At 48.0% G+C, this 18,126-nt stretch overlaps 1 protein-coding gene across 4 annotated transcripts in view; it reads left to right on the top strand.

Moving 5' to 3' along the window:
* Nucleotides 1–18,126, top strand: part of vav2 (vav 2 guanine nucleotide exchange factor) — a 191,103-nt gene that overhangs the window by 113,405 nt on the left and 59,572 nt on the right. For all 4 annotated transcript variants that reach the window (XM_079755639.1, XM_079755641.1, XM_079755640.1 and 1 more), the window contains exon 3: nt 13,943–14,001. In XM_079755639.1, coding sequence (XP_079611765.1) covers nt 13,943–14,001 — 59 coding nt within the window. The remainder of the gene's footprint in view (nt 1–13,942; nt 14,002–18,126) is intronic.

The raw sequence follows: 18,126 nt of genomic DNA on the forward strand, positions 1-18,126 counted from the left end.
CCCCAGCAGGTGGTCTGTCGGCATCTTACTAACCCATCCTGTGATCTCATCCATGTCTGTGTGTATGTGTGTGTGTGTCTGCGTGTCTGTGGAAGCCTGTAGAGCATTGTCATATGTGTGTGTGTGTGTGTGTGTGTGTGTGTGTGTGTTTGTGTTTGTTGAAGCCTCTTGCCATGTGTGTGTGTTGTAGCAGTGTTGCTGTGTGTTGAAGCATGCAGAGTCTTGTCAGATATGTGCCTTTCCCTTTGGGAAGAATGTGTTTAATGCTGGCAAAGTCTGTCTCTGTTCTCGATCGGATCATCAGCTTGACCTGGTACATTTCTTTTGCCTTATCTACACACGCAGAGCTACCTCTGTATCGGTGGTGTGGATATGTGTGTGCTTGTGTGTGTGTGTGTGTGTGTGGGTGTGGATGCTGTCAGAAGTGGGAGACATAAATGTGAAGTGAGTCAGCCACACGTCTTCTGTGTGATGTGAATCTTGTCTCTGACTAATAAGGCCAAGAGTGCTTTCTAACAACCTTGAAAGAACGCTTTTCATTTCGAGGGGAAATTGAGAGCATTGCTTTTAATAACTCATGTTTTTTCACTCATGCACTGGTCAGGGTAAACATGCGCTTGAATGACATCTTAAAGGTCAGAGGAAACTTCAAATGTTGAGAATATAAGCAAGAGTGACATTCTGCATTGGGAGGTTGTTGCAAACTTTTGAAAAGGCTCATCTCCAATCTGCTGATGGTCTCTGGCTGTCTGGCTGGGATTAGTTTGGAAAGGTCTCCCTCTGTCTGTCTTTCCTTTATCTCACTCTGTATCACCCCTGACCTCTCTTTCTCTCATTCTGTGTATGTCTCCATAGCTCACATTCTCTCCCTTTAGCCCTCATTCACTTTCACTCTCTCTTTATCCCTCTCGACCTCTCATTCACTCTCAGTCTCTTGCATTCTGCTCATATCTCTCTCCCTCTGATGCGCTCATACGTTCACAGTCGCCATCACGTTCTGTAACCACCCCATATCCCCCACTCTCTCTCTAATCTCCTCTCTGATCATGCTGTTCACCTTTGGGTGGCGGGGGGATTGTGGATCACACTAGATTAATTCGGAAAGGTCTCGGGAGAAGGACTCGGGGCCCGAACATATCCGTTGTTCCCAGACATAAACAATTATTATTCCCCGCATGTGACTGTGAACGAGACACGCTGGGCTCACACAAAGTTCAAACTAAAACATTCACGAAGACAGACCGACTCCTGGCGTCTCCTGGTGCACCTCAGGGACGTGGCTCTGTGGTGACATCTCGTGGAGTTCGTGGGGCGGTGAGAAGGTGAGACGGCGTAGTTCCCATGAGCACGGACGTATGCTAGCTTTAAACAGACTTATCCGCGCCTTCCAGTGCCCACCGGTTCCCCACATACACTCTGAAACCCCCTTGCCTCATCCGAGCTCCTAGTGAGCGAAGGCACGGTAACCTGAAGTGCTTGAACTGGAATAGAGTGTCACCACAGCGGTGTCCAACCTCCCAACACGTATTCACGTGATTAGGAACGCACCGCTTTCTGCTAGCCTCTAATCCAACATAATGGGAATGCTAATCAAGACCTCTATACGGATCCACGCCTCTCAGGGCCTAGCTGTAGCTGAGCTAATGGGAAATCAGCCAAAGAGTTTCTGCTGTGAGCGAGGGTACAGGGAGTGGGGTGGGGGGGTGTGTTCCGGAGAGACAGGGGTCTTAATGGTGTATCTACCAAAGAGGAACAGGGGCTACTGATGGGAGTGCTTTGTTCTGCTGTCACTTGGGGGATGGTTCCTCTGTGGTTCTGTTTAGGAGCCCCCGGAGGTCGCAGAGGGCGGTTTATCTTCCACATCTCTCTTCCTTTTTCCCCTTTTCATTTTCCTCTCTCCTTGTCATTTGGCCTTTGGCTTTGCTTTCAGAAAAGTTTGATTTGTTGATAAAAAACTAGCTAATATCAGATGAAAGGTTCTTGGTTCGCTCAATGTTCACATTTTTAACCTGTTGGCATCTTGGAGCAAGATGCTTCCTTACCCCAATCTGTTTCTTCATCCCACTCTGACTTCACTGTAAGTCCCTTAGGCTAAGAGCGTGATGAATGACTAAAGAGTAGATAGAGCACCCATTAAGGAATCTGTGTTATGTGAAGCAAGCACATCCATTGCTGTAAAAAGGGTGTTGTGACATAGAAAAAAACCGACATGGCTTCAATCCAACTTCTTTTGAGTTCCCTTTCATCATTTCCCAGAGTCGTTGTGAAGTGCTATCTCTCGTGCGGACCAGTAGAACGCTTGCTTGGCAAACTCTTTACACGGCGTGCAGAATCCTGCCGTGAGAGATGGCTGTCGGGTGTAGTAACGAACACACTCATGGCTTCGTGGAGATAAAAAAGCAGAGGTCTCTCTTTATGCTTTTATAAGAAGGTAATCCCAGAGGGCAAAGGTTATCAGTTCTCGTGCCGCCACGTCAATGAAAACACACCCTCCTCCCTCTCTCCCCCTGCTCTCCATCCCTCTCTCCTGCTCCCCTCCCTCCCTCTTCTCTCTCTCCCCATCCTCTCCATCCCTCCTTCCTCCTCGTCTCCATCTCCCTTTCTCCCGCTTCCCTCCCTTCCACCCTCAGCCTTATAATTCCTCCAATTACCTCCTTCCCTGCCTCTTCCCCTCTCTCCATCCCTCCCTCTTGACGATCCCCCATCCACATCCTTTCCCTCCTCGCATCCTCCTCTCTCCCTTCCTCCCTCGCTCCCTCTATCCCCGCCTCCCTCCTCTCTTCATCCACTCCTCTCTCCTCCCTCCTTTCTTCCTCTGTCCCCTCCCCCTCTCTTTTCACCTCTCCCCTCCCTGTATCTCCCCCCCGCCAATCGACTATTAGTATTTGTGAGTCCAATTGGCGCTGTGTTGCCGTGGCGACCTCCTGGGCGAACGCTGGTGAGTGAGATAAGGGTGTTAGCCGCGTAACGGATCGGGCCCCTTGCTGTTGTTGTGTAGCGGGAGAAAGATCTCTCGGTCCTGACGTACTAAGCCTGGCTAGAAAGGCCAGGTCCCGGCTGACCCTGGATCTCCTCTCTCTCTGGACCAGAGGGGGGGGTAGTAGGACTGAGGAGGGGGCCTTTGTCCCTCCATAAGCCCTGGACTCCACAGGGGGGACAGCTTTAGCTTCATTGGTCTGGTGCTGATGAAACTGTTTGTTAGCGCACCAGACCAATGGAGCTGTGTGTGTGTGTGCACATCTAGGGTGTATTTATGTATACATGTGGGTGTGTGCGTGTTAACATCTTGTGTGTGTGTGTGTGTGTGTGTGGGTGTGTGTGTGCGCGCGAGCGCGCATTAAGGGGTGTATTTATGAATACATGTGGCTGGTGCGTGTTAACATCTTGTGTGTGTGTGTGTTTTTGTATGTGTGAGTGTATGAATATATAAACCTTGACTAAAGGTTTGATTGTGTATGATGGCGGGGTGTCGGCCCCCCTCACCTCTCTTCATGTTATCTCCTCCTGCACATGGAGAAGGCCACGCCCCCTCAATCCCATAGGGCAGTCCTTTAAGGGGGGGGGGGCATAATCCCTGTTCAAAATCTAAATGCTCCGTGTCCGAGACATGCAATAATCCACGCAGGAACATGCATGAGCGCACCCACACACACATGCACGCACGCACGCACACACACACGCACACACGCACGCACGCACGCACGCACGCACGCACGCACGCACGCACGCACGCACGCACGCACGCGCAAACACACACACATCTCTATCCTCCTCTTCCTCCCTAAACTCCTCTTCATCACCAGCCCAAATTAATTTGAATGTAAACAAAGCCCTTAAATGAACTGATTCAATAATCTATTCTTCTCGTGAATGCTCGGTTTTGAGCGTCTAAACCGCTCAGTGTTTCATAAGTATTTATTGCAAAGACTCCAAGATCAACTCGCAAAAAGATTTCCAGCCAACAGGGAAAACTATTTGTGTGGATCCAATTATAATTATTCATAATGAGAAAATCTGTTGAATTCTGCTGCATTTCCTCCAATGAAGTACAGAAGCAAACACTTAAACACGCTGGTATTTAGAGGATGGTTTACAGCGAAGTAAACACTCAGTTTAAATACCCAGGGGCCGGCACTAGAGCCGCCTGGTTCAGATCATAATGGCTTTTAAATTCACCATTTTTGTCTTGTTACTAATGCTGGCAGACATCAACACCACCACCACTGATACTGGGGACAGAGAGAGTGAATGTCTCTCTACCTCTCTCTCTCTCATCTGAATACCAACATTCTATTCATGTCTCACTCTTTTGTCTTCCCTCTCCTATTAAGCTTTATTTCTGTCTGTCTATCTTTCTGTCTTTCTTTGTCTACATCTTCCTCCAACCCCATCATCACCACATCAGCTAGCATAGAGCTAGGAGGTAGCGCTTGGCATGTTAGCATAGGACTAGGAGGTAGCATTGGGTGTGTTAGCGGAGAGCCAGGAGATAGCATTTGGCGGGTTACCGAACGGTGAGGCGGTAGAACTGGGCTAGTAGGCAGAGAACTAGGAATCAGCACTGGACGTCAACGCTAGCTGAGCTAGCGGGGAAGGAGGAGGCTGCTGGCAACATGTTTACGGTTTTAAATCAATCATCAATCAACAATATTGCTACACCATCTGAACGGAACCGTTGAGCAAACACCGACACACAGACTGTTTGCTACCGAGGCTAGCGGTGCCAGCCAAGTTGTGATGCGTTAGGGAAAACGGAAAAAACAGAATAATTTGGAACACCAATTAATATTATATTTAATAATAATATGTATATTTTAAATAATAATGTGAATGGACGATGTGGCACAGGCATGCTTACTCATGCATGGGAATGCATTGCTGGACCTGCATTTCTGTAACATACATACGCACACATGCACGCAAACCATGAGTGCAGTTCTCCACACACACACACACACACACACACACACACACACACACACACACACACACACACACACACACACACACACACACACACACACACACACACACACACAAACTCAAGGATCAGTGCCCTTCTGACCCGGTCAGCAGTTAAACTCCCAAAGGAGCACAATTTGATGGGAGAGGGCAAGTGAAAGAGAGACATTGAGAAGCCAAGAGAGTTAGAAAGAGAGAGAGGATGGATGATTTTGAAGGTGGAACTTGGCCCTCGAGTTGACCTCTTGTATATCAAGTGCCTCTTCAAGGTTCTTTAATCCACATTCACACACACAGACACACAGACATGCATATGCTCGCACAGACACATGCATGTAAACACACACTCATTGACACACACAGACACACACACACGGGGGTAAAGAGTTCTCAGTCCTGATCCTCACCAGAGGCCCTCGACACCTGGCTCATGTCTTCAGGACTCTTCACTCATGCTGCAAGGCCCCTGGGATGGCTCTATATAGCTGTGTGTGTGTGTTTGTGTGTGTATGTGCCTGTGTGTTTACTTATCTGTTTCCAACACACCACGATCCAAACGTGAACCATCAGACAAATGTGCCGGGACGTGTCATGTGTTGCAGCGTGTAATGGGACAGGTCACGGTCACATGACCAAACCACTATGACACACTAAGCTAAGCTATGCTAGGCTACAGAACTCACACAAATACACAAACCCACACACACATATTAGCCTCTATTGGCCGCTCACAGCCTCAACCGGGAAATCAATATCTGTAGGTCTTTAAACCAGATAAGCCTCAACAGGGATCTGTCGAGGGGATCATATTTCAATCAATGTGATGGACATCAATTTGAAACTTGCCCAGCACCCGATCGCACTCCCATGAATGCATTAATGATGATCAGTTAGAAGCGGCGAAGAAAGATGAAAGAGTCGATCAAGGCATCGCTAGTAGATGAACGCTTAGACACCCCCAAGCTATTAAGGTTTTCTTGAGTTAGATTGGATTAGATGGGTACTTTATTCATCCCATAGGGGGTTTTCAACCATGTTCACAACAAATAAAATAGAAACTAAATATCACAAACAAGGGTCAAAGGAACGGAATGAAAATCCAAATAGAATAACCAATAAGGCACAATAAAACGACAATATATGTTTTCAATCCTGATGGGGAGGAGAGAGCAGAAGCGGCCGTTTAGAGTCCTGCCACTGAACCATCTGACCCTACCCACCACCAGCCCTCTCAGGCTCCCCCTCAAGGCCTTCACCACGGGCAAATCCCCTGGCAGCAATCATAAATGGCTGGAAAGGTCCGCTTTGAGGGGATTTATCGCTAATGCTAATGTGGCAGGTGCCTGCTCAGCCTGCAATCAGGCTTTGTGGGGACCGGGGCCCAGAAGGTATCGCGAGCAAAAACGTTGCTGCCATTAAGCGCACAGAGAAGCTCTAACTAGCTAACACTTTGCTGGTGGTTATCGTGCAGAGAAGCTGTGCTGGCTAACACTTTACTAGTGGTTGGCATGCAGAGAAGCTCTAGCGGCCTAACATTTTGCTGGTGGTTAGCGTGCAGAGAAGCTCTAGCTAGCTAGCATTAATGTAGCAAGTACTTGTTCAGATTGCAGTCACGATCTGTGGGTAGCCTACTTTGTTTGTGTTAAGTGCACAGAGACGCCTTAACTACCTAACATTCTGCTTGTGTTAAGCAAGCAAAGAAGTGCTCGTGAAGGGTTAGGGTCAGGTTTAGGGTTATGGTTAGGGTGAGGGTTAACCTAACCCTAACCCTTACCGTAACCAATAGGAGGAGAGCCATTCTAACCAATCACAGGCGAATCAGAGGCGAAAAAGGCGGTACTTGCCCCTACCATCCTACGAAAAAAAGATTTGCTCTCTTGAGCCTATGTTCCCCGGTCACATGCAAAGCGTGGAACATAGGACCCGGGGAACATAGGTACGCTCCCCCCAGAGCGCTACCGTGCATGTGGTTCTGTGGAAGTGACGCAGCAAGAACTTGAAGGAAACGCAGCGGGCCCACCAAACTGCTGGGACTTTGGGAGTGTATTAGGAAGGAAGGGCGTGTGCCTGTGGGGTTATGTTTTATTGTATTTATTTTATTGTATGTGTTATACATTTTGATATTTATGGCACAGCTATGGGGCATCCCAGAGTGTGTCATTGAGGAATCATAAAAATGTTTTATTGTGGCACTTGGTTTGAGTGCCATTTTCTTTCTTTTTTTCTGTAAGGAGACATAGGCTGCTCCAAGGAACAGGGACAAGAGTGAAGGAGGCAGAGAGCCCTAGGAAAGGTTGCATTAGGAAGAGAGATAGTTTAGGAGGAAGAGAAGGTTTAAGCAACAGATAGGACACTGGGTAGAAGGATGGAGGAAAATAGTTATATGTGGGGAGAGAGAGAGCTAGAACTATAAAGACAGATGGGAAAGAAAGGAAGAAGAGCAAAGATGGGTACAAAGATGGGGAGATGGAAATGGCTAAAGTAAGAGTGAGAAAGAGAGAAGATAGAAAGACAAGAGAGAGAGAGGGTAAAAGAAACAGATGGGGAGAGCGCAATAGGGGCAGAGATCCTTAGAGAGACGGAGAGAGAGTTAAGGATATCATTTAGGGATATTTCAGCGATGGAATGGCAGTGTGGAGAGTTCCTCCCCTAGGCGGTGGGACACACACATGGGTTCAACCGCTCCTCTCCCTGACCTGTCCATTATTGATGATGTCACAGAGTCCCACCATCTGTCCTCTCCCCTCCTGACGGCTGGCACGGGCCCCCTCATAAATAAACAGCTCGATTATGCCGCCGGTTTTGTTATACGAGGTGTGCACAGCCCCTTAATCTGAGCCAACCTATTACTTTGCATGACACTTTCTACCCCTCTGCCTTGGTCCGACTCCAAGCATAGATTTGTTTGTGTGTGACGTGTGTGATACGATCAGATCACACGCATGTTCCAGGCATAATGCACCCTGGCAGCTGTGGGTCTGTGTGTGTGTGTGTGTGTGTGTGTGTGTGTGTGTGTGTGTGTGTGTATGTCTATGTTTGTTTGTTTGTGTGTGTGTCGATAGTCATCGACAGAATATCTGGACTGTGTTTGGGTAATTAGATCAGGACCTCCACGCCTTGTACAGTTAATGGCATATGTCTCTGTTTGACATCATTTGATTTGGCATCCAACTGACGATCGTTCACATCCACTCCATGTCTGCCCTGCCAGAGGGAGCCCTGCGATCCGATTGGTTCCCGAGCGGTCACGGGACACCCCTGTGGCTTGGCCACAGCTGTAGCAGCAGGGGGGCACATGTGGTGTTTTTGTTTTTTTCATTCTTTGTGGGAGATGTTGAGAGTGGCGTGTGTTTGCATTCGGCTCATGGTTAATCCGTGTGTACGCACGCACACGAGCGGGCCGTAACCCACACATACACGCATAGCAGACACACGCACACATGTTAGACACACACATACATAGGCTTAATACACACACGCGTAGTAGACAAACACACAAACACACATACATAGAAAACGCACACGTACACAGCACACAGACCCACACTCAGACGTAAAACACACACACACACACACACGCATTGTAGGCAAGCACACACGCACACTCACACATGGACACATACAAAGCACACCCACACTCGGAAACTGATACACACATGGACTCTCAGAGTACACAAAAGTGTATACCCCATCCCCCACATTCAAGGACGCACACCCAAACACAGACAATCACACACTCAAGCTCTCTCTCGCTCACTCGCTCACTCACTCGCCCACTAAACCCACACCAACAGTGTCGCTGTGGCAGCGTAGCCCCAGCATGCAGGGCCTGTGTCTGGGGCCACGGCAGGTCGCTGACCAGCGGGCCCACAGCTGGCTGTACGGTCAGTGACAGGGGTTCAGGCATGGGTCAGGGGGAGGGAACAGGGGAGGGGGGGGGGGGAGGGAGAGAGGGAGAGGCTGTGATGGAGGTGGGATGTCTGAAGCCAAGATACTGCTTGTGCCATTGGATGCTGAGAGAGAGAGAGAGAGAGAGAGAGAGAGAGAGAGAGAGAGAGAGAGAGAGAGAGAGAGAGAGAGAGAGAGAGAGAGAGAGAGAGAGAGAGAGAGAGAGAGAGAGAGAGAGAGAGAGAGAGAGAGAGAGTTTGGGAGAGGGAGAGAGAGAGTTATAGGGTGGTATTAAAGACAAAGAGAGAGTTGGGGGTAAGACTAGTGTGAAGAGAGGGAGAGTCAAGAGTCAGCCAAAGGAACACAGAGAGATTTGGAGAGCCAGAGAGTGGGTGGTGGAGACATTCTTAAGTACACTGCTGCTCGAAGTAAGACATCAGTTCACCTTTTTGATGGTTAAGGAACAGCTTCTGCTGTTCTAACCACCCCCGCCGCCGCCCTGCTGGCGATCATCAGAACGGCACATTTTGTTCGCTCACCGCACGCAGACCCAAGGACCCCCCTGCGGAGCTGGGAGCTGAGGGGGGATCACGTGTGCATACACCATGAGGCTACAGCCCACACAAACAGGAAACCGATCTGGGACGTGTGTGTTATCGATGCGACTCAAAAATAGAAATATCTGAATTGTATGTCACAGCAGAGACGCAATGGAGGATTTCAAGCTGTGAAGAATGGAATACAAGTCATTGTAATTCACGAAAGTGTCCATTTGGGTGCAAAGTAGTTGCCCGACTACTAGTGCTGGCATCAATTCTGCTAACTATTTACACGAGTACATTCAGATAAATGTATTAGTCCTATGGTAATGCTTATCCATCCAAAGATTAATGGTGTGGAATGTAATCTTCCACAGATTAATAAGAATGTCATTCACATATGCACTGCAAGCAGAGGGATTGTATTTTTAAGGTTTGTTATTTGAGCGTGCTAATTGTGTTTGCCCCCTGCCCTGACAGCGATCACACAGGCAGTATTTTCACTGCATTCAATTGTTGTATTTGGGTGCAACAACAGCCAACAAATATTGTAGTATTTATGGGTGTCCTGCAGTACAGGCCAGACCTGACAATGGCTTTCTTCCTTCAGATTAACACCCCAAAGAGATTCATAGCAGTTTCTTGAAAACCTTCAACATTCATTATCTAAACTTTACCCCACTTGGACCATAGAAGTCCACAAACTGAAATATGATTTCATATCAACCCGGCAGATTTCAAATGGACTATTACGGAGAGAAAAAGTCGAGGTTCAGACATGCGAAGTTCAATCAATCTTTTCATCAACATTGAATTGCACAAACAATGTCATGAAATACATGAACCCGAAGTGATCAGATATGTCATCTGTGTTTTGGTCCTCTCTGGTTCGTTTGGTGCGTCTTTATTGATTGGAAGTTGGGGAATGGTGCTCACTTATATACCTCACAGAGACACTGTGCAAGCGGTGTCTCCCTAATCGGTGGAATCAGCAACTTAATAGAGACAATCTCAGCCCTGCCAGCTGCATTTAGAGAGAAAGAGACGGGAGGGAGGGATAAAGATTTTCAAAAAAGAGTGAGGGAGCGATACTAAAGAGAGAGGGATACATAACAAAGGGACAGCGATATAAAGAGGGAATGATGAATGGAAGTTTGAGACACCATGTGAGAGAGAGGAATAGATAAAAAGAGGGAGAGGTGAAGAGAGAATGAAGGATCAATAGTTGGTGAGAGGGAGAGAATGACAGATGGAGAGAAGGGAAACAGAGTACAGTGTGTGTGTGTGTGTGTGTGGGGGGGGGGGGATCAAGAGAGAGGGAATAAGACAGAGAGAATGTGGATAAAGCCTGTAATTGCTCTGTGGATCTGGGTCCCTGTCTACCAAACCTGGGGCGACCAGACACATCTACAGCAGGGGCCCAGGTGGACACTAGGCCACGCCCCCTCACCCCACACACCCACAGGAACACAACCCTCATGGACCCAGTAGGTTTAGCAGGGCCATTATTAGGCTGGGAGTAAGACATTAAGCCCCTGTCTAACGGAGTGGGAAACACACATTAACCGTAATCCCACCTCCGGATTTATCCCACTCTCTTTATTTTCCTTTCCCCTTCGCTCTGTCTCTGTGTCTCTGTCTCTTTCACTCTTACTTACACCCTCTTCCTCTCTTTTCTATCCACTTTATATATATCCACTTTATTTTACTTCTCTCCATACCTCCCTTCGCTCAATATCTTCCCCCCACTCTATCTCTGTCTTTGTCTCTCTCTGTCTGTCTCTGTCTCTCTTTCTCTGTCTCTGTCTCTTTCTCTCTCTCTCTGTCTGTCTCTGTCTCTCTCTCTGTCTCTTTCTCTCTCTCTGTCTGTCTCTGTCTCTCTTTCTCTGTCTCTGTCTCTTTCTCTCTCTCTCTCTCTCTCTCTCTCTCGCTCTCTCTCTCTCTCTCTCTCTCTCTCTGTCTCTCTCTCATCATCAAATCACAGTCACATACAAACTCTTGATCTTTCTCTCTCCATCTCTCCATTAATGGAGAATTAGTATACTGTGAAACGGTGCGTGTTTGTGTGTATCAGTGTGTGCACAGACACACACGCGGCCACAGCGCTGTGTCTGGTCTTTAACAGTGCATGTTAATGCCATAATGTATCCACCAGACTGGGCTGACATTGTAACCACTGGGGCATGACTGGCCATTACATGGGCGCTTAGTCTCCCCAATATCGGCACCCTGCCTGGGGAGAGGTGTGTTGGGGCTGCGGATGGATGGCTGGAAGGTGCAAAAATTAACACCTGCCACAAGCCAATAGTGGATACGTTTTGCCATTAGGCAGGTAACAGAAGTCAGGGGGACATATTAAAACAAATGCTTGTTTTAATATGCCATCAACCTGCAGGCAGAAGCATTTACATTTTTTTTTTTTTGACCATAACTGATTGCTTGATGGACCTGGTGGATCTGTTGAAGGATGGGGAGAGAGAAGAGCCATTCCTATTGAGTAGGAGGAGTGTCTGTCTGTCTGTCTGTCTGTCTGTCTGTCTGTCTGTCTGTCTGTCTGTCTGTCTGTCTGTCTGTCTCTCTCTCTACACTATGAGACGAGATGGGGCTCAATGAGGGGCGATAGAACGGCAGAGAGAGAGATGATGCGATTGGGAGGGAGAGGGTGAAGGTAAAATATAGAGACAGGTGGGGGAATGGTAAAGGGAGAGGGTTAATAATTAAAACCAACGACGGAGAGAGACAAAGAGAAACGGAGACAAGCATTCAGAGCGAAGGGATGAAGTGAAATAGCCAAAATTAACAGAGGGAGACAGTCAGAGACATGAATAGAGAGAGAGAGAGAGAGAGAGAGAGAGAGGGGGAGGGAGAGAGAGAGAGGGAGAGAGAGGGAGAGAGTGGGCGAGAGCAGGTGAGAGAGAGAGAGGCTAATGGGGATAGGTCTGGTCAACCGTCCTTTCTATTGAAAGCGGTCCTTTAGAGAGGTGCTTCAGACACTTGAATTAGCCATTGGCCAGGGGGCTCATGAGCTAAATCGCCCACAGCAAACGGCCTCGCCTGAGATGATGGTCCTCTTTTGTCCGCTGAGTGGAGACTTATCTGAAACCATCTGTAACGTTCTGTGATCGTCAAACACCTGCCAGGACTGAGGGAGGGAGGGCGGGAGAGAACAGAGTTGTAGGGACCGAGAGAGTGGGAGAGAGAGAAAGAGAGAGAGAGAGAGAGAGAGAGAGAAGGGTAGTGGTAGCAAGAATAGACGGGGAGAGGATTGGAGGGTATAAGGAAAGTTAGGGGGAAGAGGGAAGGGAAATGGAGAGAGAGAAGGCAGAGGAGAGGTCGAGAAATGTGTATGTATAGTGGAGGAGAGCGAGCCCGAGGGCCAGAGGGAGTGCCAGAGTTAGGGAGTAGACATGGAAAGACAGAGAGAGATAAGGAGGTTCTCCATCTCTCCCATTGGGCCCCTGGCTATGAGGCGACATCAGGGCCCTCCATGGTGCTGGAGGTGGAGGGGCCCCCTGGGGTGAGGAGGTGGAGGTTTAAAGAGTTCAGGATGGACCGGCCCATCTCTCTCTCTCTCTCTCTCTCTCTCTCTCCCTCCCGTGTGTACTGCGGACCTCGCTCCACCATCTGGTCCACACAAACAGCACGCCACACAAACAGCAGCGCTCACATGCCACGCAGAACCGCTCGGCTCAATCAGTTGAACTGCAGACGTGTGGTTAAAAACGGATTATACCGCAGTGGGTTGGATGGACGGGGAGGATAGATGAGAAGCGAGGAGGAGGGGGACGAACACACACAGAGAAGAGAGGAAGAAGAAGACCTAGAGAGGAGTCTACTGTGTTAAGAATGAGGATCATGTTTGTGTCTGCACAGCAGCTGTGACTCTGGGGTCGTCATAATTGTGTGTGTGTGTGTGTGTGTGTGTGTGTGTGTGTGTGTTTGTGTGTGTGTGTGTGTGTGTGTGTGTGTGTGTGTGTGTGTGTGTGTGTGTGTGTGTGTGTGCTTGGATATCTGTAGATACACGTGCGTTTGCATTCGTGTTGCCGTGTGTTTATTATCAGCGTAGTGGAGCGCCACCGACCCGTGAACGAGCGCCACATGCCAAGCACTGCATTAGCATGTCATTAGCATGTTGCTATTCCCTGTTGGCAGGCAGCTCTCACGGAAACACATGTGTGTGTTAACCGACACGCTATGCTCGTGGTTGACGACAGGTTTCATGCTAAATAAAAGGACAGGATGGCGGTTAAGACTAAAGATTCTTGGTTCAAAACAATCCCAATTTCAACAGCCTTGCCTGTACGCATCCTTAACCATGATGACACCTGACCACTAACTGCTTATTAATGACCTGTGTCTAATTCCATTGTATGTTGCTATGGATAAAAGTGTGTCTTAAGTGCTAAAAGACTAAAAGGTAAATAATAAATAGATCAGTTTTGTCTGACTCCTAAAAACACATTGGGTTTAAGCTGCTAATCTCGGATGTGCTTTCCTCCCTGTAGACATCGCTCCTGCTGTCGATTAACTCGGTCTTTGTTTGTTTGTTGCAGGTGATCTCGTCTCTGTCAAGGATTTCCCGCCACAGCATCGCACAGATCAAAGGGATAAGGTAAGCCCTCCGATTCAGCTCAAAGTCTCACCACACGTGCACGCTCAACACACGCGCACGCTCCGCCGTTCCCAACCTGAAGTGCGCAGGAAAGCCTTGGCTTACAGCTACAGTGCTCCCTGCTGCTGAAGCTGCCACTCACTACACCATTATGACGTGAAATCCACCTGACTGTGTTTTATTTAAATGGCCTCTATTTAAGCCAAGCCATTGAAAGTTTGAGTGTCCACCCAGATGTATTGTGCCATCATTCATCTGGATGGATCCTCCCACTAGTGATTTTACTATAGGTTAGATGTTTAGATTCAACATCACAGCGGCTCGTCAAAATGGGGTCCCTTTTTAGAGCATACATTACAGTACGGCGATAGCTTTCTCTGATCTCATGTGGTATTCATGAGCCTGAATGGAACTATCCAAATCCCTTCAGCTGATTGGCCGTGTCAGTCACATTGATCACCTCTCCAACCCTTTGTCATCTTTATGCTAACACTACTAGCACCCCCCCCACCACCATCATCCCTGCGAATCATATAATGGAACAGTATCCCCCGCCATCAGTTACCACTGGCATGATGCGGTTAGCTCCAAGTGTGCGCTCACTAATGCTATGAAGTAGAGGAGAATGGCTTTATCACAGGCGCGGCGGGGGGTAGCGCTTAGCAGCTAGCTAGCGGTTGCTATTGCTCTTCATTGTGGTGCGAGGTGGCCCGGTGCCGCGGCATTAGGTGCTATCGTAGCGCTCCACTTAATGAGCTGATGGAGCGCGCCTTCATTAGGCCCCGTGCCAGGCACCGACGCCCAGAGAGAGGGAGACCAAGCATGGTGGGAGAGAGAGAGCATAGTCCAGAGAGAGAATGTGAGTGTGAAAGAGATCATGGCTAGCCCTAGAAAGAGAAAGAGAAGGGAGGGACACAGAGAGAGAGAGAGAGAGAGAGAGAGAGAGAGAGAGAGAGAGAGAGAGAGAGAGAGAGAGAGAGAGAGAGAGAGAGAGAGAGAGAGAGAGAGAGAGAGAGAGAGAGAGAGAGAGAGAGAAATTAGTTCCCCTGACATTAAAACCACAGGCTGCTGACATGTAAACCACTGACTGAGTGGCCGGCATTTCTCTCCATGGTTCACATGAATCCGTTTCCAGTCAGCGTCTGCCAATATTGAACCATGGCAGCGTTTAATTCCTCTGTGGGGCTGAATGATATACCTCTCATGGTGATCATTAGGGGTGTGTTATCATGTCATATTGTCTCTTCTAATCCCCTGAATTAGTCTGGATTATAAAGGATGCGTTGAGATTTTGTTCCGCGCAATATCATGTAGTTATAAAGACTGACTATCATCCTGTTATTCTTTTTTTATGCGGTTGGTTTCATGTTAGGAAATGTTCTTTTAATGAGTTTAAATAGTATGAATACCCTTGTGCTCTGGAAGCCGATTCACTGAATATCATAAATAATATTAAATAAGTGTTTTATCATTGGCCTCGGGCTGTGAAACTGTTGGAACTATTGGACCTCTCATTTCGTGTCTGAAAACAGACCTGAAAACCCTGTTTTACCAACCTTTGATGACGGGGAGCATTTGAATGAAAGGTGTGAAAAACAAAAAACGAAATCGAAGGTTGATTCTGGATTTCCCGGAGTGCAATTGTTTGATCAATAACGAAGAGGTGAAAAAGACTACAACCGGGCTCCCAGACACAGGGGCGGAGAGCCTACCCTTCAAAACCAGAACCGCATCCAAACGCACAGGCAGAGGTGGTCCCGTAGAGGCCCGGCCTCCCTCTGAACGAGCTCCAGCCATGCAGGGTTCAGCCGGTGAGAGCGGAGAGGTGGTCCAGCACTCGACCTTCTGGAGAGCTCTGTATTAAAACCTGGCCTCCAATGCAAGGCCGGCCAGAAGAGTCCGGGCTCCTGTGGAGTCTGCCAGAAAGACAGTGATCCACTTAAAATGCGGGGAAAGGTTTTTTTTGAGGTCTGAGGAAACCAGATTGACTTTGAGGCCGAGTATCTTGAGTAAAAACAGTACTCTGCCAATCCCAACCCAAAATAACCAGCGTGTCGGTGCTTCACTCCGGGGTTTGGGAGGGCGGCGTGCTGTGGGTAGCTGCATTTCCTCAGCAGGGAAAGGGGATTGAGTGTGAAACGGCTGAAGAATGAATGGAATGAGGCACAACACAGGTAGAGACTGAAACGCTGAATCCTGGGGGGAGGGTTCACATTTCCGCAGCGCCTGCCAACCCGCCACGAAGAATAGTGCTTTATGTATTGATGCTAGTCTCTCGAAAGGTGTGCAAAGTTCTGCTTAATTCAAAGCCTTGTCGCTGTTGAGTACTTACGCAAGCAGCATATTTTTATTCATTCTAGTTCAAATATCTGCTATAATATATTGTTATTTGATCATTTTTGGCATTTGCTGTTGGAGCATGTCGGATATTGGCGTCTGGGGTAAAAGCACTGACTTGAAAAGAAATTGATACTATTTGATCCAGGAAAATTGCATCATTTAAAAGGGAGTTTGATTCTGATTATTTTTGAGTGTATGTCCCTTATACAGTAAAATAAACAGTGGATCTAGACTCCGGCAGCAGTCTGTCTGCTGTGAGTGGTAGATGTGCCGGAGGGCGGGGTTGGTTACAATAGTACATGAGCCGAGTAAAGCTTTTAATAGCTCTGATGTTACATGTGCGCTCGCTGACCCCTGATGACCCCGCTATAGGGACCCTCCACAAGGCGGGTGAGAACGTCGCCCCGGGTGAGCGAGGGGGGGGTGGACATCCTTCAAGAGTCGCTGCAGAGTCTCCGGAATGTGTCAGTCATCTTGAGCCCTCGCTTCAGAGAACTCTGTCTGTCGCCTTCCTCCACCCTGCAGTGTGACCACGCGGTTTACTGTCGCCAGGCGACATCCCATCTGATGTCTCCGAATTGTCCGAAGCGTCTCACTTGGAATCGATGAATCTATGTCATTCAGGAGCAGATAGGGGGTTAGGGAATCTTTCTCCGAGACGCTTACAGGTACTCTGCGGATACTGGGGGTCTGAACCCAGAATCCCTTGTCGCCAAGAGAAAGTTCCGGCATTTGTCTCGAGTCACTTCATTATTCTGCCCCCAAGTCCTTCTGACCGCCTCAGGGGTTGCCGGTTCCTGCTGTCTACGGTATCGAGGTGTCCTTAAGCAAGACGCTTGGTTGCTAGCTGTTCCCAAGGCACGGGTTGTTGGCTCGCATGGTTGAGTGTATCAATGTACTATCATTCGAGGCTGGTGTGCATGCCTGGATGTGAGAGGGTTCATTCATGTTCTTCCATTGGCTCTCCCAATGGTACTTGTTTATTTATAATGCCACAGGCCTTATTTATCCAGCGGTCATCTGGTTCAAAAAACGCTCACTGGGTGGTGGAGCTGAATGTGGAATAGCTGCGAGGTCAGAAAGGCCCATTATCTGTGGAAAAACTACTTTCCTAAAAGGATTTGTGTAGAGATGTAACTTTTACAAATCAAAGACGCAAATCCTGGACCAATGAACCAATTGAACTAATTGTCCAACTTTCTGAATTTTGCAAGCTTTTGATTTGATTATGAAGCTGCACTCTTATATTGAAAAGTATCAAATTTGACGGCTCCTGTTTAATATTTCAGTTACAGGGCGTACAGTGGCCTGGCAGCTTGTATTGTGTGTGTAGGGTGCAATCAAGACCCCTCGCCCGTCTGTTGTGCAGAAGATGCTAGCAATCACTTGCACTAATGTGTACATGGTGGGGGGGTCAGGTGCATTAGTGTTACCACTGATTATTTGTCTTGTTTGGTTGGGGTTTGAGGCAGCGTCCCCTGCCCTGAGTGAGGACATAGTTTCTCTGAATACTAAAACCACTCAAAATACTTTTGTCTATTCATGTATTCAGCAGCAGAGAGAGATTACCTTACACTGCTATCTGCACGTTCGCGGAGTGTGCCTTCTGCATATTTCACTGTGAAAACGGCAAAAAAATGAAGAATGGCCAAAGATGTGCAGATGCATAAAAATAGGCGCAATGTTTTAATAAAACATTTGCCCGAGATATTACAATATCTAAATTATCATTTCAGATCTCCTCATCCTTGACTCCACGGACAGTTTAATAAGTCCTACTAAATA

The sequence above is a fragment of the Pollachius pollachius genome (genome assembly GCF_949987615.1).
Source record: "Pollachius pollachius genome assembly, chromosome: 18".
Lineage (NCBI taxonomy): Eukaryota > Metazoa > Chordata > Actinopteri > Gadiformes > Gadidae > Pollachius > Pollachius pollachius.